Source organism: Pelecanus crispus, chromosome 1 (genome assembly GCF_030463565.1).
Source record: "Pelecanus crispus isolate bPelCri1 chromosome 1, bPelCri1.pri, whole genome shotgun sequence".
Taxonomy (NCBI): domain Eukaryota; kingdom Metazoa; phylum Chordata; class Aves; order Pelecaniformes; family Pelecanidae; genus Pelecanus; species Pelecanus crispus.
In genome coordinates, this window is record NC_134643.1 from 160,445,854 (window position 1) to 160,473,205 (window position 27,352).

At 42.5% G+C, this 27,352-nt stretch overlaps 2 protein-coding genes across 3 annotated transcripts in view; one reads left to right on the forward strand and one right to left on the reverse strand.

The window, feature by feature from the left end:
* The window catches only part of CARS2 (cysteinyl-tRNA synthetase 2, mitochondrial), a 38,473-nt gene extending 29,326 nt beyond the window's left edge, over positions 1–9,147 (forward strand). The window contains exons 13-15 of one of the 2 annotated variants that reach the window (XM_075728050.1): positions 1,870–1,968; positions 5,674–5,937; positions 8,935–9,147. In XM_075728050.1, coding sequence (XP_075584165.1) covers positions 1,870–1,968; positions 5,674–5,937; positions 8,935–9,009 — 438 coding nt within the window. In that variant the 3' untranslated portion in view covers positions 9,010–9,147. Of the gene's footprint in view, positions 1–1,851; positions 1,969–5,673; positions 5,938–8,934 lie in introns of both variants that reach the window. The other variant, XM_075728051.1, reaches the window with a different exon arrangement.
* A 2,905-nt stretch (positions 9,148–12,052) lies between these two features.
* NAXD (NAD(P)HX dehydratase) overlaps positions 12,053–27,352 on the reverse strand; it is a 48,751-nt gene continuing 33,451 nt past the window's right edge. Inside the window, exons 7-11 of the mRNA XM_075706038.1 lie at positions 24,650–24,700; positions 24,463–24,567; positions 23,977–24,097; positions 15,040–15,160; positions 12,053–12,468 (exon numbers count right to left, since the gene is read on the reverse strand). Coding sequence (XP_075562153.1) covers positions 12,318–12,468; positions 15,040–15,160; positions 23,977–24,097; positions 24,463–24,567; positions 24,650–24,700 — 549 coding nt within the window. The 3' untranslated portion in view covers positions 12,053–12,317. The remainder of the gene's footprint in view (positions 12,469–15,039; positions 15,161–23,976; positions 24,098–24,462; positions 24,568–24,649; positions 24,701–27,352) is intronic.

Sequence of the window (27,352 nt, forward strand, 5' to 3'; positions counted from 1 at the left end):
TCCTGACCGTATCGCAGGAATTGCGTATGGCTATTGTTTTGTGCTTCGCTGTGTCCAAAGGATGTTTCTTTCCTGCTGCCCTATATTATTTATACCTAAGGTTTTTGAAAGGCCTGAAGCCATTGTGGCATGCTGCTAATTTTAGTGCTGGTTTTATGTTCTTACCCTGCTTCTTTGCTTAATACCCATGCACAGAAATCAACCTAAATTGGGAAATGGGGGGTGGTGGCTGCTGCGGGGGCTTTAGCAGGCGGTCCCGGGTGCGTGGGGCAGTCATGGTGGTGAGTTCAGCTTTGCAGACCGAGTGGCTTCTGCTGTCGGCAAATTGTAACTGTGGCCTCAGCGTGTCTGCGTGAGTCCGTCTTCAGATGGCTTTTGGCAAATTGAGACCCTGTTAAGATCTCTCGATGCTGACGCAAAGGAAGCGTCTGGTAAGGAGCAGACCTGAGCAATAGAGTCTGAAGCACTTCTGGCTCTCCGTGTACCAGCAGCTCCCTTTGTTGCTCAAGGTGAGCAGCTCAGCCTTGTTGCTGTGCTCCGTGATTGCTGGTGTCATCATGTCCACCATTTTACTGCTGTGAAAGAGATGTTGAGTATATAGTAATAAATGAACTGGCTCATTGGTTTAGAAGTCCTCCCTCCCCCTGGTCTTGAGCTGGTGCTGGTTTTAAATTCTGTCCTTAGCCTTACCTTTTCCTTTGCTTTACAAAATGACTCTCTGAGCGAATCCCCAACTTGAGCCAGTTTGCAGCAGCGATCTGTAACAGCATTACCACTCCTTAAATACAAGTAGCCTCATTTTGCCAGTTGTTGCTTGTTTTCCCCGCATTCCTTCTGTCACTCACTTTGCTACAAATTGGGTGGGATATTTGTGGGGCAGCTGACGTGGATTTCTGGTTGCGGTGGTGGAGCTTTTCTGGGTGCATCCCAGCTGCCTGAGCGTTACCTCCTACTGACTGTGCATGTACTTTTTCTCCGTAAGAGTTGTGAGTAAATTCACATAAACATTAACTACTCATTCCTCTCTTTAGTCTTCTCGCCATTTTTACCTTAGTGGGCACGTTCCCGTTTCTTTCCCTCAGCGGTCCACTTCAGCTCCTTCCAGTTCAGATCCTTTGCAAATTTTAGGTATGACTTGTCTCGGCCCCTAATGGAGATGTCGGATAAAATCCAGTACCAGCTGCTAATTTGGTTGTGTATGTCACTGCTCTTTTTTTTGTTTGTTTGTTTTTTAGGCAAGTGTTAGTCCCTTGAACTGCTTCTCAGCCTATCATTTAATCTTGATTTTATTTTTCTTTTTTGTTGTGACATAAATATGGAGGAAAGAAATAAATACATGTGTTCTTAAAAATGCCATTCTATCACTGCTGCTGGTGGTTGCTGGTGCTGCTGAGGCATGACAAACTGCCACAAGCTATCTCAAAAGCAGTCTTCACGTTGTTTAAATCAATAAGACACTCAAAAAAGGGTTTGGTTTTTTTTTTAATCATTTATTTTATAGGTGCCCTTGACGCTGGGATTTTGTTCCTTTGTTTTCATACACACAGTCCTTTTATGCCCAGAAGTGCTATATTTAGGTCTAATTTACTGCACACATGTAATGCACGACAGCTTCACGCACCTTTTCCTCGCTGCGCATGATGGTAATAAGCTCTTCCCCTCCCCCATTTACTTAAACCTTTTCCCTTTGTGTTGTGAGGTGCTTTTATATCTCTCTGAAAGTTCCCATCTGGGCAGGTGTTACTGGTGGAGGTAGATCTATATAATTAGTCATAGTTTTCCCTTGTGGACCTAGGCTACAGAGAGATGCTGAGTTCTGTAATATGTATTGACTGGACAATCTCTTTTGAGTGTTTTTTTTTTAAACAGGATGCTGGATGTCCTAGAAGCTCTGTTGTGTATGGAAGCATTATTTCCTATATAGAAGGCTTTTTTAATGCCCTTGGGATGTCCTTTGGAGAAAGACAGGTACGAAACATCTTTTCTATGTGTAGTGATGTACAGTAGCAGTGCCAGCGTTATGTTCTATAGAACACTTTCCAGAAGTGTCAGATGTAACAAAGTTATTTACAGTTTTAGTAAACCTTTCTGTGCTGTTTGCAGTTTCTACTGTGATGTCTTAGGAGAGCGTGTGAGCAGGCAGAACAGGAGAAAGCAAAGTGTGGGCTTTTTTTCTTCTCTGAGATGCTCCCGTGTCACTTCTGCAGCAGTTGTGCTGTGGAGATGGAAGTCTGAGGAATGAAACGAGAAAAAGTTAGCATTGGAGGCCTCTTCAGCTGGTCCTGTTCTGTGTCTGGCTTTTTTCCGGCTCTTCCTCTTCTTTCTGATGGTCGCACCCAGGCTGACTTCGATAGCCTGACGAGTATTTGTGGTTTTGATCTCTCTGCACAGCGGGAGCCAGGGTCCAGCTCCTCCGTAGAAAGCCAGGGTACGGGGAAAGGGGCCGCTCTGCCTTGAGACGCGGTAGGATGCGGGGAGGGGAGGGTGGCGTGGAGGTCCTTGGTCATTGGAAATACCTTATATATCCTCTAGTACTTGGAGAGGCAGGAGTGGGGAGGGGGAAAAAAAAGGAGATAAAAGCGCAAAGTGAAGTACTGCACAGGGAAGAAAGAAATAAATGTGATGGTGACATCCTGATGTATTGTAAATGTATATGTATATGTAAAGGGGTCATTTAAAATGACGCAAGGTGTTGGAGACCAGCAGGCTGTTCTGTGCTCCTCACCTGCTCAAATCTGGAGCTGAACACCAAGAAGTTGAAAACTTTCTTTAGAGAAACTGTTCTGCAAAAATTTATTTTGGGGAGGGGGAGAAGAGGATAAGAAAATGTAAATAACCTTATTAATCCTTTGAAAGTCAGGCAGTATAGCAATAAATTCGTATATTTACTTTGCCTCTTTGTGGATTTTTCCACAAAGCTTCTTTCAAAACAGCGGTTGGATGTGATTTGGCTGTGTGTTATTCCTGATAACCCATGGTTTGTCACGGTCATTTTTAGTGGCATACTAAACACATATATTTGTTAGTTGGATGTCAAAGTCATTCCTCCAGATTCTGGGCTGTCTGTATGCAGGTGCCTGCTGCATCTTTATTTTTGCTGAAACAAGTGTCTGAATGCTTTTGGTTTTTGCATGCTGTGCTAGTTTCTCTGCGGCAGCAGGGTCAGCAGAAGACGTTGACGGGAGGTAGGCAGGAAGGAAGGAGCAGCTCGTCAGACCCTTCTCTGTCCCTCTGCTCTTTCCTTTCAGCTTCCAGTAAATGAATCAATCAAAATCTTCATCAGAAGGATCTGTGGGCTGCCACAAGCGAGTAAATAAAATGGTGCAGGGGTTGTTCTCTGACCTGGAGACCAGCCACAACAGCTCAGTGTCCAACCTTTCTTGCCCCTTAGACAGGAGGCCCCAGGAGCAGTCCCTGAGCACCGCAGGCCCCGGCACGTGGGCTGCCTGGGAGAGGGCTAGCTGGCCTGGCTGCCGCTGTGCTAGCGATTGAACGTAGAGGCTACGGGGAGCAGCGTTCGGGCCCTCTTCATTTGGATGTTTGCATATAGCCTGTGGGTCTCTCTTGGTCTTGGGATGGGATTCATCTCGCCTAATTACCCTTACAGTCTAATGTAGCTGCCTGTGCTTCTGCAGTAGTCGATGGAGAGAGAAAGGCACCGCTAAGGGATGGTTCTTCTTAATCTGGTGGTTGTATAAATTAATAAGACTGCCTGTCTCTCTCTCTCTCTCTGCATTGGGAAGAGAAGGAGCCTGGACAGCCACAGGCAGGTCACGAAATTTCTAGAAGACGTTGCTAACCAGACAGAAGTCTAGGGAAATGTTTCTCTCTTAGGCAGCCTTGCCACTTACTGCTGGGGAGTCTAGCCAGTGGGTGGAAGCCATGGTGCCCCTTCAGAGCTGAGGAGCAAAGGTGAGGGCTTTCTGCTGAGGAGTGCTGTATTGCAGGTGTGGCCAGGGGCAAACAGGTGATCATCTGTGGGGTAGGCAAGGGCCAAACTTCCACATAAAACTTCTTACGAGCCTTTTGGATGGCTTGGTACTGCAGAAGAAGAAATCAGAGATCAGCCCTGAGAGGCTACACATTGTTTTACATGGCGATTGGATCGGTTCATCTCCAAAAGCTGCCCCTCCTTTTAGAGGATCTTGCCTTTGTGTCATGAGTACATGCCTGGTTTGAACTTTGGCAGTGGTGTCTGTAGACGCGTTTCTTGCTCTCCTTATCATTCGTCTTTCCTCTCCCTTCTGTATTTAAGCATTTATCCTGCTCTTTTCCCTGCCCCAGGTTACGATGGAGCATTTCTGGCACTTGGATTTGTTACCTTCTTCAGTCTCATAAGCTACTTCTTTAGTATGTTTACATGTTTTGAAAGTTTGGGGAATTTGCTACCTTTTATGATTGCAGAGAGCATCTTGCACTCTCGCCCTTTGATAGCTTCCCTCTCACCTCCTTCTCCTCCTCTTTGTTTGTTTGCTTCAGCCAGGGACCTCTGAAACGACTCCCTTTCATTTCCATCCTGCTGCTTGGTGACTAAATACAGTCCCCTCTGGCTTTAATTACTCAGCTGCTCTTCTGCTCCCAGTCGAGCATCGCTGCCAGCGACTTTGCCCCCCGGCCTTGGTGTGCTTTGTATCTCACTGCTCTGTTGTTTGCTCCTCTCGTGTGTCTTAGTGATAAAATACTGTGGCGGCATTTTCTTGCTTGTTGGATGCTTGTCCTTTTCCTCCCCCTTACGAGTTTGCCTCTAATGAGAAACAGGGATGGTTCCTCTGCTGAGAGCGAGACTGGGAGCCCGGCTGTGCCAGCATCGAGGAGAGCCTTTCTCTTCTGCTAGCAGCTGAGCTCCTGTCCCAGCAGCCATCGGAGCGGGACCCTCTAGGAGGAGGGAGGCCGTTCCCTCCCCGTGGTGTTGACCGGCGAGGCTTCTGCCAAGCCAGAGGAGGCCGAGGAAGCTTGGAGCTAGCTGGGGGGAGGAGGGGGCCAGGCAGCAGCCAGAAAACATACGCTGTGTGCAGTGGCCGCTGCTCGGTCAGGTCTTGTTGAGTGGCTGAAACTGGATGAGGTGGATCAGATAAAAGTTCTGCGGATTAGGGGAGGTGCAAGGAGAAAGGGTAGTCTAGAGACTTAAAGCCACAATACCTGATTTTCCTGGTTTGTGATTCTTGAAGAGGGTCTGGAGCTCCAAGGCAGAGTAAGGGGCTGGCGTGCTCTCTAGCTCTGCAGACATTTACAGCCGAGGGACTGTCTGAGCCGGCAGCTGGGCTTCCCTTGCTGTGTCGGATGGCTGTTGCCAGGCCTTTCTTCCATTAATTTGTCTAATCCCTTTTTAATTTATGCACGCTTCTGGCATCTGGGAGGTTTCCTGTGGTGATGAGTTCCACAGTTGGGTTATGCAGCATGTTATGTTCACGTAAGAGCCCTCTGCTCCAAGATAGACGCTGTCCTGTATAGGAATACACTGAACTGCTTCCAAGTATGCCTGTACTGTAACTTTTGTCCAGCATTAGTGAGATTGCGATGTTCTCATCGTACCAGTACAATGGAAGATGCACAACCAAGAGAGATGATGAGGCCTCAGGGTATGCTACTGAGTTGGGGTTGATTTTTTTTTTTTTTAAGGAAAAAAAAAAAATAATTCCCAGATGTTTGTAAAGCAACCTGTTTGATTTCTAGGTGGCTCTGGGAGGAGGCGACTCAGCTGTGCTCTCTAATGTCATTGATGAGCTTGTAAGGTTCCGCGCGAAGGTCCGTCATTACGCGCTTGCTCTGCCAGAAGAAGCAGCAGAAGCTGTGCCAATGGAGGGTGCCGCGGCAGCCAAAGGACCGAAACAAGAACAGAAGGAAAAGAGGCAGCAGTTAATGCAGGAGAGAAAACCCCTCCTGGAGGCTTGTGACAGTCTGCGTGGAGACCTTGCTGCCTTTGGAATCCACATAAAGGTAGAAGACAATGACCCTCTTTGTGAGACTGTTAAGTCATTTTTTAAGACTGCATTTATTTTTGCCCTTTGTGCCCCTTCGGCGGCCTTCAGTGTTGTGCCCTGCTCCCTGTACGACTGCAGTAGCAGGAGGCGGAAGTTAAGCCCTTGCCTGGTTGTACTGCTAGCTTTGCCTTCTGCTCCCCTTCAACCTTGTGTCTCCACACAAGCCGTACCTACTTCTGCAGTTACTAAGGGTGTGTTATTTAGCCACTGAAAATCCTGTAATATTCAGAAATTCCTAAGTTGCCCAAATTCAATCCACAAGGAAAGGTATGAGTAATGTGTGCAATCTTTAAAAAATTATGATTGCAGAGGAACTGAAAAGTAAACTGAGATGACTTAGGAAAACAATGCCTTCCCTTTACCCTCCCCACATTCCCCCCACCAAAAATGGTAAGTCCTCACCAGAAAGCTGCTTCCGTCTTCAGCAGCTCCATTCCCAACTGTTCCTGAGCTGTAAGTGCTTTGCCCAATTCCTGTACCACTCCTCTCTCTGCCCTGCTTTCTACTTTGAGCCTGTACCTAATGCCACTGTTCTTTTCCCTTCTGTTACCCCAATGGTGTCTTCTGCTCAAGAGAAGTCCCTTCACTGGCCTACTGTCTCCTCCTGGTTTCAAGGTGCTACGTTACTTCAAGGGCTGCTACTGCTTCTTTCAGTTCCTCTTTGCTTCACAGCCCTTCTCACCTCAGCCCCACCCCTCACTGGGAGCCAGCAACACTGGCTCCTTACGTGCAGAATAATCCTCCACTTTCTCTCCAGCGTCTTTCTCCCTCCCTCCAGTTCACGCTGCTCATTTTTTCCCTCACTCAGGAACTGAGCCTTGCATAGTCTCCTTGCATTGTTTTACCAATGGGAGGATATAAAGCACAATGACATTAGGGAGTGACAGCATACATCCTCTTTAACTGCTGAACGTGAGAGCTGTCATTTGTAAACACACCTATGAAAACCAAACGCGAAGCGTGGTCAGGTGTCTCACGATCTCAGATGAAAGTGAGCGTGCCGATACAAACCGGGGTGAGGGCCAAAGCGCAGTGGTGGTGAGCTACAGCTGGGAAAGCGAAGGAAGACTGTGGGGAAGTTGGAACACCTGCTTCCTTAACTTGTTTGTACATAGCTAAATCCTCGCTCCACTTATCTGTCGAGAAAGTTTGCAAATCCAAACAACTGCACTGAGACAAAGTCTTGGAGAAGATGACTCTGTTTTGATCTCCTTGGCAAAACGGCCGCAGCCCCATCCCCACCCTTTTGAAGATTTGTTTTGGGTTGTTTTTAAAGGGATTTACGGACATTTAGTAACATCCTAGAAATTGGCCATGGATTCAATGGCCAATGGATTCAGCCCATTCCATTTATTTCAAGTGGATTGTTTTTTTGGTTTTCTTTTTTTAATAACCTGAAGCTCAGCATAATCTGTCGCCTGCTTGTCCCAGAATAGTTTGCTCCCAAAGACGAAGCACACGTGCACATATGAGCACACACAGCACACGTCCAAGGCAGAACTCCTGCTTTTTTTGCTGCTTAATGAGTGGAAATATCTGAAGGCGTGCTGTGAAGGGTGCCCAGCTCTTGCCTTTCTGGGCCCCGCAAACAGAGCAATGCAGCTCCACAGTTCCTCGCGTGCGTTTCCAGAGCAAGCACACGATGAGACATGGCCCGACGTGAAGCAGGGCTCTCGCCACCCTCGTGCTCAGCACGAGTCTGCGTGGCTGGGTTGGTTGGCCACCCTGGCTTGGCTATTGCTAAAAATGCCATGGTAACACAGCGCCTAGCAGCTGGGTCCTGCATGCCTAGTAAGTGCTTGAGGAAGTAATCTGAATTTTTCTTTTCTACCCAGCCTCTTGATTTCCATGAAACTTCTGTAGAAGAGCCCCATGATACACACGCAGTAATGCTTCTGTTAACACGCTCTCCCTCCGTCACCTGCAGCTTCTCAAGTCCACGTGCAGGAGGAAAAGCAACAGAACAGATGAGGCCAATGAGCCTCATCTCTGCCCACTGCAGAATAGGAACCCCTGGTTTGGAGCTGGGCAGGGAGGGGTTGGCCGCTCTAGCATGCAAGTAGCAACTTAAGAGAATGCTAGTAACTTAATTCCCTTAAAAATCAGCTTTGTAGAAAGGGTAATTTCTCCTTCAGCTTGTAAGTTTGTGATTTCTGTACACTGGTTTCTTCTCTCATGCTGCTCAATATATCCACCAGACTTTTCATGTTGTAGTGTGCTTGAAACGCAAACTCTGTCTGTGCTACTAAGTGAAATGTAGTAATTAGGTACTTGGGCATCAAAGAGTTTCCCCTTTAATGTAAAGAAAATTCTACATTGTATTCCAGCCTCTCTCATGAGTCAGAGCTCATGTGACATCATTGTCATGTTTCAATATCCAGATTAACTTTTATTTTCAACAGTTGCAGTCAAACAGCTAGATCTTAACAGTCAGAAATGCTCAGTTTAGCTGTAATATTCTCTTTCAAAAATATGACAGTATTGCATTACAGATATTTACAGCAACAGGCTACTATCCTAAAATTCAGGAGATCAAATACATTAGGCAATATATTCTCATGTATTGGCTGTAAGAGCTGTCTTCCACGTACATGAGCCATTTAAACATGAAAATGTGATTGCCCGAGTTTAACAGAAGTTATTCGTATGAGAGAGACTATACACCTCTGCAGCATCTCATGCTGAAGAGGTGACATTTCTATTGTGGGTGCTTTTTTTTTTTTTTTTCCCCTTCTTAACTGGGAATTATTGTCTGGGTTTGTTTTACAACTTCGAGCATTATTAGTAACAGTGGCACGCCTGTCAGATGGTATCACCACCTCTTTTACCGAACTGGATTAATAGCTTTCCTGTATGAAACTTGGTTAAAACCCTGTGCTTCCAACTACCTCCAGGTGTACGATACCTGCGTGACCCAGGCTGCTGGGATTGACCCGCTTGCTTCTTCTTACAGGACAGAGCTGCTGGATCAACCTGGGAGATTGCAGAAGGAGGGCAAGCAGCGCAGCAGCCTGAGAAAAAAAGCTGATCCTTCATCCTTGGACTTGTGGGTTTTTTTTTACTTCAGCTGCTTTGGCAACAGTTGTAAATACTAATACTTTCCAAATAAAATCTTTGGAACGGAATGGCTAACAAAGATACAATATAATGGGAGCAAAACTGTTGCTGCTACCACTAGGTAAGTAAATACAGGACTGGCGACAGGTGTGGAGGCAGCGCAGGTGGTGGAAGCATCCAGAACGCACGGCGGCGGCTGTGCTGTCCGACACAGGCCTCCGAATGTTCTGATGCAGGAGCTGCCCCGGCCCCAATTGCTGCTACGTGATCTGCGCTCGCACCCTGTTTTGCTGAGCTGGCACTGGGATATAAAATGTAGTGAAGACAGAGGCAAGAACTTAGGCCTGTCTTCAAGGGTGAAAACACTTCGTTTTATGGCCACTGGTTTAAACAATTGTGTTCCTCTCGGGCAGAGAAGGAGGGGATGCTTTTGAAGTGTTTCCTTATTGCAGTGTCGCTGGTTTGGTCCTGTGAAATCTCTAACCGTAATATGATGTATCTGGTTATCTGTAGGGCTGGCTGTCGTCTTTTCAGTTTGCTTTTGCACAGAATACATGCACTGGAGTGCAGCATGCTCAGGAGTTTTCCATCAGAATCAGGAAGATAAAATTAGTATGTTATTACCCATAAATTTACCTATTTTCTTTTGCCATTTTTGCAGCAAATCCCCTGGATGGTGTGGCTGGAGGTGGATGCAGAGAGGCCTGCCTTACACATGAGGTGACCTGTGTTCTAGTGGCTCAGTTTACACGGGGCTTGTACTTACCTGCTGGCATACTTTCTTTAAATCAATTTATGAAAAAATACCACAAATAAGAACATGGGTTAATCTAGAAAGAATTTCATTTGAAAATACAACTCACACAAGTAATCTGTTCAAGAGGATCAAGGCTTTCTTTTAGATTGTTGAGAATAAAACGCGTAGCTGTTGTTCTGCTCCCTCTCCGGTTATCGACACTCTGGAGAAGATGGGGGGGTGTCCTCATTAGCACTGTGGCAGATGCTTATCTGATGCTGTTGGTATTTTAAATTTGCTAGTGGCTGTATTGCTCCAGTAAACTAGAATGAACAGCGAACAGTCAGCTCGGCTTCTGTGGGAAATGTGATCAGAACACACCAAACAAAGTACACACAACAACTGATTTGCTATTGTTTTTATTTCCTACCAAAAGAAAGGGCTACATTTCCAGAATGTTTAAAAATTGTAACAATTTGTGTACATTAGTGAATAACAGTTATACAACTTCTGTGTAGATTTAAAACCAACACGTCAGGTTGAAATCTGTACCGAGCTCTGTTAATTGATTGACTTCGCCTACAAATGCCATTTTGATTATAATACCACTGATGTTCTAAATACGAAAAAAAAAAAAAGGCTCATTTTAAAGGAAATCCAGTAGCTGTTTTAAAATCAGTTTTAACTTTCTGATTCTATTTAAAAGGAGTTGGGCTTCTGAAATAGTTTTAGGGGGAAAAACAGTAGTAGCTTAGTTTCCCCAAAGATGTAGACAGTTTACAAAACTGCTTAAATTAAACACGAAAAACCCCATCTCTTATGAGTAGACATTGCTCTAATCTAAAAAGTCCGTGAACCCTCATAGACCAAAATGAGCAAACATTTAAAAACCTATTTTAAAAATAGGTAACTGGTTTAAAAAGAAAAAACAAAAATGCATCGGGGTGAGGTAGTAGTCACAGTGCATCCAGAAATATCAACTATAAGGGCTGAAGGGAAATACTTGGAGCAGCCTTTCTGATTCCAGGTGCTTTCTGGGGGTAGCTATTGCAAGGTACGAGAAGGCAGTCCGACTAGTACACGCGACACCACATTCCAATCTAGAGCTAGATCACTGGAAAAGAGCGGCTGCAATGAATCCATAACATCTACTGCAATAACCAGAGACGTTACATGCTTGTTCCTGCGCTCGATGGAGTATATGCGCTCGGAGCTAGATTGTAGGTTTAAGGGCAGCACCCACTTAAATGTACTGTGCATGAACTTGCCCCTCTCTCCATATTGTTTCAATCCCTACAAGCTTTGACTGAATGTCCAAAAATTTAAGAAATGATACTGTGCAAAACCCTACACGACTTCCCCTTTACACCCAACGCAGTCACCTGCCCTGCCAACGAGCCACAAAGGTATGGCCCTAACAGCAGAAGTCCTGTCTGTCTTGCTAAGGATTGAGCTAAACGCCCCAAAACCGAGTTGCTGCACTCCGAGCTCAAACACCGACCACCGCCTTCGACGTGCAGTGTACGGCTGCCTGCACAACACAACACTCAGAGGGTATGGGTACCTGCTGCCGGCTGCCTTTTCTTCCTTCAATTCGTATTCCTGCTGGTTAATAGCTAGCCACCTACGCATCTGTATGCTGGTCTTCTCAGAGCTCTAACTCAGCAGGCAACTTGAGTTTTAAAAGCACTTCGCTCTTCGGTGATCACTGAGAGTTTGACCAGTTCAGTTAGGTATCGCTAAGTTTCTTACCCTGCCTAGTACCTCTCCAAATGATAATTTCACAAAGTTCATCATAACAAGTTCTACAAGAGTCAAGGCCAGCTAAAAGGAATAGAAAATATTTTTTTCTCAGCTAAGCATAATTACTGTTTAATGCTAAGATACCTACAAGTATATCCATATTCTGTGATGGGGGAACCTTTTAAAAAACAATAAACAAGACGTTACAGGAAGGGGTGTCTTGTCGAAATGAACGCTGCCTCTGGGACTGGGAATGGGAAAAGGCAACTAATTACATTCAAAATCTACAGCGACTCATGCATTCCCTTTCCAAAGAGGCTTACTTTTTGCTTCTTCATATACTAGCATGGCAAAAAATGAAGTGCAATAGCTAATTCTAGACAGAAGGTCTAAGAACGAAAACATGACAACCTTGGTGCAATCCAAGAAATTCAGTTGAGCTGGTGGAAGAATTTTATCTAAGTATCAAGTGCATTTTTTTTTTTTGCTGTTCACACTTTAGTTATTGCTCAATAACTATCAAAAAGAACAGAGGAATACTTTCATTTTAGTTTTATTATATTATAACAGATCTGCAACTACAGCTTATTTCAGCCAAAACATTTTTGTATTCCAAACTCTTAAAAAATATCTACATTAATCATATTTTTCTATTCTTAAAAATAAAAAGAAAAATCTACCTAGCATACCAATGCTGCTACAGCACTTGAAAGGGTGCATTACTTATGTAAATTCTACGGTAAATGTAATTACTCTTGCAGTCATTGTTCTTCCTTTTCTTCTTCTCTGCTGCTTTGGCTTCAGGTTTCAAAAAGTTTGTTAAAAGCCGTTCCAACTTCTGAAACCATGTCAGAGGCAGTCATTGAACGTCCGAATTTTTGAAAGGCTTGGTGGTTAGACTGCCTCGTAAGAGAGCAAGCTCCAAATGCAGCCACTAGAAAGGGATTTTGACTAAAAGGAAAAAAAAAAAAACAAACCAACATTACAAACAAAATCTGAACACTCTTGTGTAACTCATAAGGTGGTGGACATAATCTTTGTACCCATAAATGTTTGTCAGCATTGTTGGGAAGGCCTCTTAAGCCAACATCTGTGTTTCTCAGACACTTGCACTGCAGAGCACCTTTGGCTGAATTTTTTTTTTTAACAAACACTTCCCTTCCCATGGCACGGCATGTGACTGAGAAACAGCACCAGGGCCGAAGGACGCAAAAGGAAAACATGCTTTAAAAAGTGGGTAAGAAGGTGTTCCATGTCTAGTTTTACCGATGTGAAACTTCATCCGTTCCTTCAGAGGAAGGCTGAAGTCTCACCTGGCAGCCTTTTAACTCCCTTTCCTCCCCGCTCGCTGGGTAACTCAGTTTAGTTTTGTGTTGCAGGGGGTGGGGGAAGGACGTGGGGATGCGGACGAGGTGATTTTTAACAGGGCCACAGTCACTGCTCCATCAGCTTAAAAGGGGTACAGTGACAGCTGTAGACCACAACAGAAATGAAGGCACGCTCTCTTAATGCCTCCTACATGCTTACGAACTGCCTGAGAGAGCGTGCCCAGCCCCAGTCCTCGAGTGCTGAACCTCTCCCGGAGAAGGCAGCCCAGCCCTGCCACCTCCAGAGCACCTTCGCACAGGCTGGGCCGCGGGAGCTGCTTCCCCTGCCTTACAGCACCAGAGCAGAGGAAAACAACAGCGGAGCAATTCCGTAGCCAGCCCTGGGCTCCAGCTGCCGCCTGGTTAAAAACCTCACAAAGCTCAGCCACGGCTGGGACGTAGCTGCCTGTAAGTCACTAAGGACCTACCGACTCCTGTGCCAAGTAAGAGTTTTGTGAAAGACAGTGATATAAAAACACAGGCAAAGCAGAACGTGAGTTTACAATTAGGGGTTACCAGGGCAGCTTTAAGTATCTTTTCCTTGACAACAGCAAATTCATACACCCATCAAGGTGCAGGAGTGAGTATTTAAGCCATCTTGAGAGTCAATCCTGGATGCCCAAATACTGTTCTGAAACAAGAGCCATGCACAGGCGTTGGGGCTCAGGACAGCTAGAGCACCTATTTCTAAGGCTACTGCTTGATACACACCATACTCCCAAGACATCACCTTAGCATCCTGTCTACTTAACAGGAGAATCCTACCTACTATACTCTTAGCACCCCTGAAAGCCAGTGCAGTCTTAATGTTTCAAAATCCTGCTCTGCACAGACCCGTTTTGAAGCAACAGAGCCAGGCACAAGCGTGGAAGGACTGGCTGGACTGCCTGCAGTGCGGTCTACAAGCTGATGCCCCGATTCACTGAACCCAAAAAGCTCCTCCTTTCCTGAAACACAGGAGATACACAGGATTGGTACAGCAGGTGTTCGAGAAGGGTCACCTTAACACCACCACAGGAGACACAATGTACTGCTGATGCCAATTATACTCTCACACTTTCCCTTCATCTGTAAAACAAAGGAGTTTCTGAGCAAGCTGTTTGGAAAAGCCACAGGAGCCCAAGTCAGGAGAGCCTGGAGAACACGTGCTGCGTTTGCTAATCTCTCCAACAATTTGATACTGATCTGTTGTACACCATGCAAAAATGAAGTCACCCTTTTAATGAAGTAAACCAAAATTCCTCCTTTAGGGGCAGCTGCAACTTCAGGTACACAATCAATCTTGGTTCCGTTTTTCATTCTGGGTATGTTAGATTTCAGAATTTCAGTCTGGTTCAACTGGTCCCTCATTCCTCCTGGGGGACCTAGTGCAGTGCTCTCACAGTAACACAAGCACAAGCGTGTAGCACCCAAAAGACTACAAAAGATCTCCACTCCTCAAGCTTCGACAACTCACTACTTACTGGGAAGAGGGACTGTTACCCCCTAACTGCTTGTGTCAGGGTTCCTTTCAATGGTATTTAAAGCAGCTACTTTCACAGAAAGACTACATGACTGTACGGACCAAGTAGTCTGACAGGAATTGACATAATTTAAACACAAGAACCAACAGCCAGCTGCATGGCTGCTTTATGTATGGCCAAACTGGTCTGCCATTTGCCCTTAAAATGGTTACCCTCTTTGAAACTGTATTTTATTTGCAAGTTTCAACTTACCTGCCCCACTGAATTACTTAGGTACAATGCAAGAGGATTCACCAAATTACAAAACCAAAGCTAAACGACACGTGTTTTGAATTATAGAAATGTTACTGCCAGTGACTACCACTTACTTACTCTTCTTACTTTCTGCCTACACTCACCTGTTTTGAAAACACACACCCCATACATGTATGTCCTTGGGAACTGATTCAGGTTCACGCTCTTCTTCTGCCTCAAACTTGGGAGATGTTAGATTACTGAAGAGTTTGTCTTATTAAAATTGTAACTATTATGTAGACTGCTCTAGAACACCTTGCATTTTTTAAAAGTACATGGATCCCTTAGTCCCAACGACTCCAATTTCATTTAAAAATTTCTATGGCAGGTCTACAACAGTTGCCATAGGAGAACACAGACTCACAAGAATTAAGAAGTTATTAGATTAATATTCATACCCATTTGTTTTTTCTGCTCCGGCAAGAAATGCCCAGTGCGCTAAGACTCCAAGAGAACCAGAAAGGAGGTCCCCCTGTCCACCACATCTCCGGCTGCTTCCTTCGTGACTGCACACAAGTACTATGAACAGACAAACCAAAAACAAAGTCATGTGCGTTTTTCTTCTATTTACAATGATATCACTGTAGCTGTGAGGGTTAACCTCTGAGACACACAGCGATTAACAGATGAGAGATTAATCACGGGCAGCAGCATATGCTGAAATACGCTATTCTTAAAAAAAAATTACTGCATTAGCATTTTAAAAATACTTTTATAATTACTTTTCAATCCTTTACAAATAACATCACACAATGTATATACTTTCTCCATTTCACTCAGCCTGCACAGAAGATTCAGTCACTAATGAGTTTAGTGATTCATGTGAACTGATGCTGCCATGATGAGCCATCATCCCAAAACGGACCAGGTCCCCCCACAAAGCCATTGCACAAATGCAGCTCTGCAGAGTCTCTGACCTTCAGAGTTTACAAATGTAAACCAAGGTGTTTTACAGCAAGCAAATGCAAAATAGAACTAAAACCTCAAATCTTCTACCATGCCCATCAGAAAGATACTTTACTGAAAAAGCCTTTTCCTTAGGCTTTGTAAAAACCGTATGCAAAGAGAGATGGCTTTTTCTGCCCATCTACAGGGTCCTCAGCATCTGCGTATGTTTCTGTCAGCAGTGTCACTGTGGGTAGGCTCTGTCAGAATATCAGATGTTACAGTTCTATTTTAAATATACAAAGGACACTGGTCAAACTTATCTCTTTGTGGAGCTTTAACTATGAAGAACATGCAAATGGTTTCACTAAATTTAACTCCTTTGTTCTCCACACTCAACAAGCCCAGGCAGGAAGCCTGAAGGATACATTAAGGCACACAAAAAGAAAACAGCATCAATTCTGCTGCCCTTCTCCAAACTCTCTTGTGGGTAAGCATCTATCTTTAGCTCTCCTTCTTGCTAGGCTCTGAAAAAAACCCAGGAGAAATTTGTTTTCCTCTCCCAGGAGAACGGAAGACCTGGCAGAATCATCGGTGGCCAAGCAGCGATCCTTAGCCTCTCCAGTCAGCTACCGCAGAGCTACTCAGGTTCAGGACCGTGCACACAATCGTTTGTGCGCTCCTGAGCGTGCCAACTACACAAGCCAAGTATAAAGCAAGACACTGCTTGGACAACAGCTCTCACCTCCATTTTCTCAAGTCACCTGGGCTGGGTTTCTCCAAGGTGTACAAACAGAGCAGCCCAGGTGTTTTAGAGGGAGTACTATCCATATTTTTAAAAGGAATTTTTCTCTTACAAAATAACAAGAAAAACCTGCACAAAATTGAAGTACTTGCAGGTAAATCTTCTTAAATAGCAAGAGGTAAAAAACTACTTAACAAGCAAGTAAACCCTTTCCAGGTCATTAGCATAGTTCATTTCTGCTTTTTGTGACTTGGTGCAGCAAAGAATTGTACTTCACTTCCATTTCCTACTGATTCTTCCAGCAGTAATTGCTGGGCTCGTGAGGCCAGGCAGTTGTGCATTTTTGCTGCCACTGAGAGGGCAAAGATTCATTAGTCACCATGAACACAGGAGACACCGCTGCAGCGTTGCCAGCAGTTAATTTTCCCAATCACTCTTCTCCCCTTCCCCCCTCCCCCCCAAATTAAGATTCTGGACGTGTTTCTCAGTGAGCAGTAGTTAATGTCAAATTTCACAAGTGTAATGCTTTTCTGAGTTAGCTATTTGAAGAAGGTACGCCCTTTTAGGTGCCGTGGTTTCTTTATTTTTTTTAAAAAATACAGTGCTTTGGAGAAATTACCTCTAATTCTGCTACTTTGAAGATGGTATCTCACAGGATTTTCACTTTGAGGGCTTGAACTCCTGGCAGGAGGCAGGATGGAAATCCTCTGTTCAAAAGCTTTGGGGCCTTCTGACTGACAGCTGAGCACAAGCCCCTGCTTATTAGCTGTATGTCACCATCTGCCACTATTCTGTAGCCCCACAACCTTCCAGTCAGTTTTGAGCTGTACAGGAAAGCAAGATCTCCTCAAACTAGGCCAATTATAATACCCCGCTACCAAAAAAAAAAAAAAAAAAAAAGTAGTCTTTTGTATGTAGTTTTTTAAAAAGTATATCTCAAATACATGCAGACTATCTCACAAGCAACAACAAAAGTAGACCTTTGTACTCTGCACAGAGATGCTGGAAAACAAATCCACGCAATAGCTTGAAAGAAGCAGAACTACAGGAAATTCACTTGAATGAGAGGGGAAAGGTATAATGCTCTGGCAATTCTTGCGCAGAGGCTCAGTTCCTCAAAGAATATCTCAAAATAAAAGGATGAGTAACATTACAACAGGCCATGGGAAAAGGAATGAAAAACTCCTCTGAAGTATAGTCACTGTTAAGAGCTTTTAAAATAAAAGAAGGAATCCCACACTACCATCAAGACAAACTGGCATACTGCCAAATCCACAAAGGACAAAATCTTCCTGATGCTTTTCCCAGCCTTCGCCTAGAACAACAAAAATAAAACTGCTGCCTTCCCACTAAATGTCTGTGATCCACTGGCCAGCTCAAGCAGTTCTTTAAGGGCCACGGGGGATGACATCCTTATATGCTGCACTGAGCAGTGACAACCAGTGGCAACGCTACAAGACCTCGATTAGATGGACGTGACTGAATAGTCAGCGACGATGCCAAGAAGGCAGGCAGCTCTATTCCCTGGAGAAATACAGAACGATGTATTTACATGAGGATGAAGTATTTTTTGGTCCATTGCCCAGTGAGGCTATACCATGTTCAACTAGGGATGAACATGTGCATCAGAAAGCCTACAAAACGTGGTTCTTCCAGTCTGGAATAGCTGAGGAGACCAAGACGACTGGATGCTGGACAACAGGGAAACTGTAAAGCCTGAAATCACCACAATGTGTCAAGGTTGAAAGGTAGCAACCGGGGCCACTTAAGGTCAATTAGTCTGACACCAGTCCCAATCACAATAATGGAGAGGTTCATCTACAGTTCAACTGACAGACCTTAAGAGATAGAAACACACAACCAATGCTGGTCAAATTGACTGCTGGGACAGGGTGTCTTGTTTTGGTTTTTAATAGGTCTGGGCTACCAAATGTGATGTCATTATTTCACAGGGCGATGAGTCGAAAAAATAACTCAGTATAATTAATAGACAGTCTTTTAATGAAAACTGATTTATGCCAAGCAGCTTTCTGAAAAAAACCCTACTCCCTAGCACTTACCCACGGAGCATACATACACTATTGTAAGTAAAGGCTAGATGAAATAAAAATGTCATCATTGAAGAAATCGCTGGATGAAGTATGGCAAGGAGATCTGCTGAAGTCAGAACAACCACAGCCCTATTCAACGGTTTCAACATAATCTCAGCAATTAAACAGCGCATAAATATTGCCAGAACTGTACACAGCAAATACGTGTCCCTCACATATAGTCACCCAGATTTCTTGCTTACCTAAATCCATCAAAACAGTTTGTAGGGAAATATGAGTGCAACAGAAACAAACAAAACAAACAAACAAACAAAAGGTGGCTGTCATACTGACAGAATATTGGAAAGTAGAAATTCAAGAGTTTTAGGCTCCACAAAATTCAAAATTCTGCCCAGACTTCCTGGGTAACTATGGCCAAGTCATTTAATAGCTCTATGCTTAATATATTTCGGGCCAGAAAACAACTTATGATCACTCACTTTTCAGCACTCCTTGAAGATAAGATAAACATTAGCATTTGGGGAAGCATTCAGACCATGGTGTCACGCTTAACTATACCATTGCCAGGAAGTTTTAAGCTGAAGGAACTCCCAGCCCAAACTGTGCTGGCAGATCAAAGTCCAGAAGAATGACCCCTTTACAGGTATTGTATGCTTAATTAAAAAACCCCAGCCTGTTATGTAACTGAAAATAGCTGCCCTCTCTTGGAAGGAAAAAAATTAGAATTTAGTAGTTTTGCTGAGATCAAGCACTATGAGTTAACTGGAAACAACAGATTTTGATATGGCTGTGCACAGGCAGCCCTACTTACAACACCAGCTCCTAGACACATTACAGTTAGAAAACCAAAGGCCCATGTAGTATAAAAAGTAATGTATGTCTGTGTGTTCTTGATTTGCAACATACATAGTAGTGAGAAAAAAAATTAATTTTTTATGTTTTTGTTTAGAACACAGAATGTGAAATATGGGATAGCTGAAGGTTAAACACGTAATACTGATGATGATGATAAAGAGGGCTAAAGAGGCTATGTGAAACATCACACTTACTAAGGCTGCAGATCAAAAGACAGCTTGGAGATTAAAATTTAATTCTTGAATCTCAGATGTCCTGAACAAGTTCTCTGCACTCGTCTTCCTCTTACAAAGCAGGAGTATTACACTTACCCTAATGTGCTCAAGGATCTGTGCATGAAAAGTATGGCCATTCTGACTCCTGATATGATCCAACTGGATTAGATCAGCTAACATCAGGTACCCCACAGAACAACAAATACTCTCGTTTAATTAAAAGGCTTAAGATTTCCATTTTCTGTGCAAAATAATACGGCTGTCAAGGACCATTTTGCACCATCAAATGCAAGATTCAGGTTTAGGCCATTATCAGATCTGGAGTAGAATCTTTTTTCTCTGACCTGGCCAGTATTCATACTAGTAAGAAATTTTGTCTTTTTCCTTTTGCAAGTTAGTTTACAAAAGCACATAGCTGGAGATTGCAGACTCCCAGAAACATGTCCCAGAGTGCATACAGACAGGGAAACTAGTGTTGATGACTTGGGCTGGAGAAATCACTCAACTGATGTGGAAAACGTAAGTTGGCTTTTATATAAAGAGTGCTTATACTTTTATATTCCCTAATCACACTTTTAAAACTTAGATAGGTCCTTGAGTATGAGACACTAGGCAATTTAAGTTAAAAGAAAATAATCCAAATTTTATATTACATTTCTCGGATAGGTGCAGCAGCCAGGGGACAGCTGTGATGCCAGGAGCAGTGCCAGGGAGGCAGCAGGCTGGGCTGCGCGTGCAATGGAGAGGACAGCGGCACAGCAGACAGGAACCATGACCTCCCTCTTCTGCTCACTCTCCAGAAGCAGGAGTAGAGATGAAGGTGCTGCCTCTCAGTTAAAATCTTGGCAAAATTTGCTGGGCAGCTGGACACCCAAAGAGCTTTTAGCTAAGTGAGCTAGGGACTAACAAGCACTGAACAGCTTCCTTTCCGGCTGTATAGGGAACGAATGGCAGAAATTAGAAGTACTGCTTGGGAATTTAGGGCAAGAGCTGACTTTTTACCCCATATTCAGTACTCAGTAATTCCTCTCACATGCTGCTTTGCTTCTCTTGTCCATAGCTGCAACCGGGGAACTGGAGAGAAATGATGTTTGGCTGCTGGCTCCAGGTAAAAGTAGTCACAGGCAGCAGCGGGCTGGTTACCCATAAAGTCTGCCTTTTGGAGGGGAGGAGAGGACAAACACAGGTACTGGGGAAAATACAAAAAACCTCATCATAACATTAAAAAAAAAAAAACCAAATCCTCTACTTCAAGGACCTAACCAAATTTTAAACATGTTAGGAACTAAGACTGGTATAACCACACTTTATTATTGACCAGTTCTCCAAAGAGTAATAAAAAGAAAACCTTAGAGAGCTGTGCCATAGTGAATAAAAGCTGACTTACCTTTTACCCACAGGCTGAGTACTCATTCCTACCCTGGTCAGTGATGGCACTGATAGCACCTACCAAGAGCATGGTGAAGCTCATCTTTGTAGAGCAGGGAATCAACAACTGTAGACCAAGCTATAATGTGAAATTGCAAAAGGAAAGAGAAAAAGAGTATATAAAACTTAATTTTAAATCTTGGTGATTACGTTTACAGGGCAGTTGGCAGCTCATAACTGAAATGGAGACAAATTTTGGAAAAATCTCCTTTATAGTGGAGGACTGCTACTGATTTCACAGAGGCCATGTACGTGATTCAGTACTGATTTTAAGGCCATAAGGAACCACCTGCCCCATCTAATCTGATCCGTAAAAACAGACCTCGAAGGTGTCCAGACACTTCACAGTTTGGGAATCTATCAAAGTTCTAGGTATGTTATTGTCATAGCTAATTTCTTTGTCTGTTAATAAAATCTGCCTTACTTTTAATCTGAGTTTATTAGGCTTCAGCTTCAATCAGAATTTATTGTGTCTGTCTACTTACACTACAGAGCTATCTGCTGTCAGTAATCCTTCACCAACACCTGTACCTCCAGCTCACTCTCAAATCACTTGATAACCTTTTTCATCTTCAGCTAACAGAAGTAAATTGTCTACTGAATTTCCTACAGACGCATGAATAAAAGTATTGTGGAAACAACCACTACAATCACTCTAAGCTATAAAGTATTTGCCAAGCCAGTCTTCCCTGCTGCAAATTCAGCATCCTCAAAAAGCCTTCCTTCCACAACAGCCAAGCACAGAACACTAAAGCTACATCGTTAAATTTGCGATTTCTGTTTTTCCTGGAGGGCATTGAGACTTACTTTTTTTTCAGAAAGCATGCATGCAGTATACTCCCAAAGGAGAAAGCTTAAAAGTGATATATGGAAACTACAGTATCAGTGTGCTAAGCACATTTCAAGCAGGAAATGCCTGGAAATAGGTACGGCTTAAGCAGTATGAATGGATGATGACATGAAAAATAAAACGCAAGAGGAGTACACAGATCTTTTCATAATATTTGATTGTGTTCAGAGGACATAGGCCTAAACCAATGATCTGGATTTCCCTCACACTGGAATCATCCTGTATGTTGTCTCAGCTGCAAAAAAATGACATCAGATCAAAAGAACAGACAGATGAAAAAAGCAGAAGTTAAGAGCAAAAAACCTGGGAGAGAATTCAAGGCCAGTGACATGACAACATGTTCTGTGTTGTGGCACAGAGCAGAGAGTAAGTCTCCTCTCTCAACGTAATTTTGCATTTGAGAAGCTTTTTAAAAAATTGACTGACAGTAACTCCCAGACCCAAAGACTGTTCTTGTTAAAAGGAAGCTGAAGTCTATAGTTTCTGCAAAATTTGCAGGAACCTTCTTGCAGGCAACACGAACCCTAAAAACAGTGTTTGTAACAGACATTATAACCTGTATTAAACCTGACAACTGCTTTCTTACAGCTTAGCAATGCTGCCTGTAATGTCTGTAATCCAGGAGAGAGAAAGCATCAGTGATAGAACCAAGGTAATAACAAGAAAGCAGCCTATAGCTGGACACCAAACAACTGCTATACAGGCAAAGAACTGTTTTTATTTCAAATCAAAAAGCCACTTAACTAAGAGAAAAAAAATATCAGAACACAACAGAGACAAAGAACAAGGGGAGGGGGGGAATAAAAGCAATGAAAAGCCCCAAAAGCACGCAAGACATACATCAAACTTGTGTCACACCTGAACATTCAAAATTGAAACTGGAAAGAGTTTCAGTTGTTTCCTGGTTTTTTGAATCCTGCATGACAAGAGACAATGGAGACTGAGTGTCCCCTCTCTCCAGCAATAATGGGGGTACACTTATCTCAAGAATAACAGCTCAAAAGGAGAACAGAGATATACTAGGTAATGTGCTCAATCTAAAGCGCTCACACAGTTTTCCCGACATGCATTAAAAAAGCAACAATCCTGCATAAAAAGAACATGGTTGACACAAAAACAGAGAAAGAAGATACACTACAGTGCTCTAAAGCTCTCTAGCTGACAAACTGGAGCCAGGATATTTTATCCTCTGGCAGAGTTCGTTCTCCCTTAAGCCTGGCCTGATTGTCCAAGGTTACCGATCAAGTCTGCTATGGGTGCAAATACAACAGCAGACTTCATGCAGGGCAACTTGGGTACTATATGACCGACCAAAGTCCTTCACCGCATCGGCATAACTGTATTGCTTCCAGATCCCAGCTTGCTTCACACTCTGCTATAAGTATCTGTACTAATGGGGGTATGTGGAAGGTGGCCCTGCACAAACCAGTTGTCATATTACATCTGTTTTTCTGTTACAAAAGACTCCCATGGCTCCCAATAATGAAAAATTGACTGTATATACAAAATGGTTCTGAAGCGGCATAAACATTTATCAGAGATTAGCATTTCAAGTAATTAGAGGCAGAGCTGCTGCTTGTTATGTATGTGAAATAAGACCACATAGTCAAAATGCAATGAAGCTACTCATGAATTAATTTTATACTGATCACAGTAAATGATCAGTATAAAAAGCATCAGACAGGCAGCTAATTTTATTAAATATACTTTAACCATATTAGTAAGTGACTGGTTTAAAAAGTTGTAATGACAATCTCGAGTTAATTTGTTGTTTGGTTTTGTTTTTTTTTTTAAATTGTCAGGGCTAATGTACAAGTTATATTATGTACATGCTAATCTACAGCATGGTGGACAGTATCAAGGAACCGAGTAGCTCATGAACCCCACGATGTCTTCTTTTTTCAGACACACCAATATATGGTGAAACAGCAATATTATCCTGCATTAATTTAGCAATGACATCTGCACTTATATAGACCATCTCAGCTAAGGATTTTAAAACAGTTCACAAAGAATAAAAAAATTAATTTCTCAATACCTGTGTAATGTAAAACACGTTATCGCCATTTAAATCAGAAATAAAATCAGCAACTTTTTTCAAATAAATTAAGTTGCACTCTTTTAAAATATGAATTTACACAAATCATCTAAAGGTGATCTGCAAAGACAGCCATCCCTCCCCTTCAATCTTCAGGGGAATACAGTCAACCAGTTACTATATATAGTCTAACCACTCGACTACGACTGAAAGCAAACAAACAACAACAAAAAAAATCACATTGCTAAAAGCAAAAGGCTTCACTTACCTTTCTCTCCATCTGAAATAAGATCTCTTTCTCCCTTTTGAACAACTGTCAAATTCCCCATGGCTTGGCTGAGTCTTAATACACATCCATGATGATCACTACTGTCTACGGGGTCTCTAAGCTACAACACAAGAATTCCATATACAGTACATATTTTGCTACTAGAACAATATCTCTAACACATGCTACTTCAGCATATGTATGGGGGGGTGGGAATCATCATCATCAGTCTTTTCAAATATTTTTATTCTATAGCCGCTCCAGTGCCAAAAAATGCATAAGAAAGAGTCTTTTTTAAAGAAAGAGCTCTGTTTAAGAATATGCATTGATGTGGCAATTATCCCATGAAATAAAAACCCAGAAGGATGCTTCTCTCGCATGTAAGAAACAGCACATAATGTTTAACCCAGTAATAAGTTGTTTATTTTCAAAGACTAAAAGACTAAACTTACACGTACTTAAATATCAAAAAGGAAAACAGCTCACCATGGCTTCATACAGTCTACTAAACTCCATATAATTTGGAGTAAGAATAGCTCGCTGGTAGCCTTGAATAAGAGAAGGCTGCTGGGAAATGAGCCACAGTCCATCCTGCAAAAAATCCAGTAAGAACAACATTTACTGAATAGATTCTTAAATGTCAAGCCATTGACTGAATCTAGAAAATACTTACAGCGTCAATAATGATAGGAATTCCTTTGACTTTTGCTTTTTCTATAATACCCTGCAAAAAAATGCAGATAACTTTAAGATGCTTGCCAATTTAAATTGTTTAAGATCTGAAACAAATTCATATAATAAATCTGTTCATATAAGTTGTTTTTTACAAAATAAGATACAAAAAATCTGTTATATTCTGCAAAGTAAGACATTTTTGTATCAACCCAGTAATTTTACAGTTACATTGTTCTCTCCCTGGTTCAAGTATAAGCAGTGCCAACAGGGTTTCCATAACTGATGCCTTGGTGTTCATAATCAAACAAGCAAGCAATCTCACTCACTTTCCCTGCTGCAGGAGGCATGCAATGCCAACACAAGTCACACATACTAAACATATATCCCCAATTAAAAAAAAAAAAAAACCAAAATCCAAATGAGTATTGCCATGATAGAAATCTACCAATAACTATAACACTAATTTTTAGTTGCTTTTCTGATGATAGCCCCACTGCGGTATTTGAATTTATGTACAAACAAACATCCTGAGACAAGCAGTATGTAAAACATGTCATTTCACTCGTGGTCCTGGAGGTTTTATACCTTCAAAGCAAAACCAAGGCAGCCCAGACAACAGACCACTTGCAAAAGTCCTTTTCAGCCAGCAGACCATCTGCCCTTGTTCTCTCTCCCAACCGAGCAGTGGCCACGAATCATACTCAAGCTTTTTTAATAAGCAATGGCTGACAGTCAATTTTTTTGCATGTTGGTCATTACCAACTTGTCTTTGAAGTTGGGAAGTTTTATCTTTTTCCTATTTAAGATAACAGAGGATGGCATCCATCCAAAAGTCTAATTATTTTTGAACGTTATTAAGCTCTTCAGATTAGCTATCATACGGCACTGAGCTCCACAGGTTAGCAAGACATTACGTAAGGAATAAGGAAGCAGTTTTTAATTAATTTTCAGGGTACTGAACATACCTCTGTTCTTGTATTGTGGTCAAAATAAACACCACCCACCTTGCTTCCTGTAAATTATTAATTATGGCATATACATATCCTCCCCAACTCATTCTTATCCAATTCTGATTTCTTCCAATACCAGTAGAACTCTTTCCCTTCTATTTTTAAATGGATGACCAGAACTTAGCAGCATGCTTCAACCCAACACTACTTTTGTTTGTTTGGGTACTGGCTGCATGCTGTAAGTGTGAGACTGAAACACCACCCACTGCTCCAAGCCTGAGGACTTGTCTCAACACACAGCTGCAGCTACCTTAGAAGCCCCTACAGAATAAAAACCTTTCCATGACATACACATGCTTGCACAGGTCTCAGCTTAGGCTATGTGTCACAGCCTGCCAGGTGCCCACCCTTGTCAGGATCCCAAGGGAACACCACAAGTCTTCTCTTATATTCAACTACTTAAATAATTTTGAACCAATCGCAAGTTTTACACAACTCATACCATTCAGCTACGACTAAATTTATTAATAAGTATATTTAACAGCTGTGCAAGGATGGAATCTTAAAACATACCTAGAATCAGTTGTGGCATACTGAAAACCAGAGAGCCTTACTTTCAAAGCTTTTAAGAAATTTATGAGACAGTCATTTCTTTATTCGTTAATGTTAATCTGCACAGATGTGCACAGCTCAGTTTTCCTTCACAGAAGCTGTATTGCTTTGTCCCTGCTGTGTTAAGTTCATTAACAATTATGTTTAATTTGACTCACTTGGTTATAATAAAATAAGGCTATGGATCTAACAACCAGGTTTATGGGGTTATTTTTTCTGTATAAATGAATGCTATACATCCAACAGTCCAATTATTTTTTAACCATACTAAGCTCTTCTGATAAGACATCATATGGCACTGAGCCCCAGAGGTTAGCAAGATATTATGTAAGAAAGCATTCAGATTATCCTCCCCCAATTTTTGAAGATACAAATACCATTTACTGCAACCTCGTTTTCTAACTGGTTTTAATTAGAATATTTTTGTACATTAGCAGCTTCACCAAACTCCTTCAGTACAGTTAAAGTGATTACTGCTCCACTTCCCACTAACATGAATCACCAGTTTATTCTAGTATGTCAACTTCAGTAAGCCAGTCTTTCACGACACTTCATTTTTTAAAACCAAAAAATATTTCCCCAACAGATTCCGTAAGGAAGTCTGAAGGAAGACACCAGATCTCAGAAGTCCTTATCCTTCCAAACTATTCTCTTAAATTCATTATGAGCAATCCACGGAACTAATTTTGCCCAAGTTGTGTTCCTGAAACAGTTAAGGTTTAGCTGCTGCTGCTATTGTTTGGCCCCTTTTCATGTTTCCTCATAACTGTCATCTTGACTACTAGTTAGAATTTCTACTTTTGTCTAAACATGTATCTAACAACAGGCTAAGTCAAGAATCCTGAAGATCCATTGTCCACCAAAAGAATGTAAGTATAAGAAAAAAAAAAAAAAACAACCAAACCCAAAACCATGGAAGTTACAAAGCATGAAAGTATACGTACAGGTAAATAGCTTCTGGAAGGCTGGGTCACTGGTACACTCCAGAGAAATAAGACATTTCTTTCTAATAACATTTTGAGTTCCTACCTCTCCAGCATGTCCTCCACAATCCTGAGACATTTGACCTCTGCTCTAAAGAGAAATTTCATCTTGCTAAGTAAAACCTACTGGCCAAGCAACTTTTATTGTGTACCGAG